Source organism: Hibiscus syriacus, unplaced genomic scaffold (genome assembly GCF_006381635.1).
Source record: "Hibiscus syriacus cultivar Baekdansim isolate YM2019G1 unplaced genomic scaffold, ASM638163v2 tig00110239_pilon, whole genome shotgun sequence".
Classification (NCBI taxonomy): Eukaryota; Viridiplantae; Streptophyta; class Magnoliopsida; order Malvales; family Malvaceae; genus Hibiscus; species Hibiscus syriacus.
Window position 1 is genome coordinate 287930 of NW_024062641.1, and position 2127 is coordinate 290056.

The window sequence follows — 2127 nt, forward strand, 5'->3', positions numbered from 1 at the left end:
AATAATAATAATACTTAATAATATAATATATTATATATAAAAATAGTAATAATAGTAATAATAATATAATAATATCAACTCGGACGAAAATGACTGTCGACAATCTCGCCATTATAATATCAGAGAGAAAATATATGTGAGAGTTTTTTTTAAGTAAAGGTGTGATAAATTTCGGGTGGGTCCCCCTATTTATAGACGTCCTCTCACTGCCCCGAAGTGAGGTTAAAGGTACCTCGCGTTTTATGAAGTGCGAGCTTCTGAGATTTTTTTCAAATTTTAAATCTCAAATCTTCTGCGAACTATATTTTCAATATCTCGGGGACCTCGATTTGTGCTAAACATGAGGTATTAAATATACATATTAAATTGCATCCTCTAGAAAGTATGCTCCACGTTGCACGTACCTCACATCTTGTAAAATGCAATACTTGTTCTCGTGCTTGGTAGGACACGAATTAATCTTATGTGTTCAGTTTAGGGATATTTTTCAAACCAATATACTAAGGTACTCTTAAAAAAAATTAATAGGGTTTTTTATGTAATAATGCCACAAAAATCACCGTTCAAAGTGAAGCAACCTACCCATATTTCCGTCTCTCTCCATTCTTACAGCATCCCAATTCCTAAATACGAATCCCCGTTATCTTATTTACTCTGAAGACATAAACTTATAACCTTCTTTTTTCAGCCAAAGATCGGCAAAAAAAAATGAAGATTCAGTGCGATGTTTGTAACAAAAAGGAGGCCACCGTCTTCTGCACCGCCGATGAGGCCGCCCTCTGCGATTCCTGTGACCACCGCGTCCACCACGCCAACAAGCTTGCTTCTAAGCACCAACGTTTTACCCTCCATATTTGCCCTTCTAAACAAGTCCCTCTTTGCGATATTTGTCAGGTTCTTCCATTGATTTTCTTTTTTATGATCTTCTTCGTTATATTGTTTTGATTGTTGGGTTTTGTTTTTCTTTTCATTTTCTTTTTTTAGGAGAAACGAGTTTTCTTCTTTTGTCAACAAGATAGAGCAATTCTATGCAGAGATTGTGATTTTTCAATTCACTCTACAAACGAGCATACCCAAAAACGTAACAGATTCCTTCTTACAGGGGTTAAGCTTTCTTCAACATCTGCCATCTACACACAATCCAACGGTTGTGATTCAGTCCCTGAATTCAAGTTTCAATCAAATTTCAATCCATCTGCAACAACAGCAGCAGCTTTGGTTAACAAAAGCAATGGAGAAAATAACTTGTTAGGAAATGAAGGAGATGGCTCAACGAGTAGCATATCTAAGTACTTGATAGAGATGCTACCAGGATGGCACGTTGAAGATTTCCTTGATTCCTGTGGACCTCCCTTCTGTTTCTGTAAGGTTTGCATTGATCCATCATCATTCATCTATTTCTTTTTCAACAATCTTTGAATGATGTATTTTTTCTCATTGGGATCTAAACAAATCTGTTGTTTATTATTGTCAGAGTGATGATGATGGGATGTTGCCATTTTTTGATACTGAACTTCAAAGCAATATGACAAGTTCCTCACAAGAAAGTTTAGGTCTTGGGGTTCCCCAGTAACGTCTCCTCTCGATCTTCTCCCACATTCAATTGGGTTCAAAGAGACAAAGGAAACTACGAGCCTGAAAGCTACCAAGAGATGAACAAATGATGCGTTTACAGTTCCACAGATCTGCCCTCCGGCCATTTGATCCAAGAGATCAAGGCCAGTTTGGTAGAATCATCAGACAAGGAACTCAAAGTTCCTATCTTTTCCTTTTTCGTTTTCCTTATATTTTCTTGCTAAGTTGATTGAAGATTGATGTTTCTTTTTCCCTACCCTAATGGGGGTTCGTTTTGTTTGTACCATTTTCTTCTTCAACTACTTCGTAAAAATCAATGAAAATTTTTCAAGTTTTACAAATTTCCCCTTATTCAATACCTTGATTATTGAAGTTGCACGAATCAATATACCTAGTAAAAGAATTATTGATATTACTTGAAATTCTAGGTTCGAGCATCAAGAATGCCAAGAATATGAGTCTTAAATGTCAAAGGGTTGAAAGTTATCTTTGAACATATATCACTTTATAGATTAATAAAAAAATAACTATTGAAGATAAATTTAAAATACA

At 35.4% G+C, this 2127-nt stretch overlaps 1 protein-coding gene across 1 annotated transcript; it reads left to right on the forward strand.

Moving 5' to 3' along the window:
- Window positions 1–708: 708 nt before the first annotated feature.
- Window positions 709–1910, forward strand: LOC120114638 (B-box zinc finger protein 21-like). The gene is made up of 3 exons (XM_039135477.1): window positions 709–894; window positions 985–1368; window positions 1475–1910. Exons 1-3 carry the CDS (start codon window positions 709–711, stop codon window positions 1571–1573), a joined length of 669 nt encoding a protein of 222 aa, XP_038991408.1. The 3' UTR covers window positions 1574–1910.
- Window positions 1911–2127: the final 217 nt, after the last annotated feature.

Coding starts and splice junctions, on each gene's coding strand:
- LOC120114638 (XM_039135477.1), top strand. CDS start 709: ATGAAGATTCAGTGCGATGTTTGTAACAAAAAGGAGGCCACCGTCTTC. Junction 895..984: donor CTCTTTGCGATATTTGTCAG/GTTCTTCCATTG, acceptor TTCTTTTTTTAG/GAGAAACGAGTTTTCTTCTT. Junction 1,369..1,474: donor CTCCCTTCTGTTTCTGTAAG/GTTTGCATTGAT, acceptor TATTATTGTCAG/AGTGATGATGATGGGATGTT.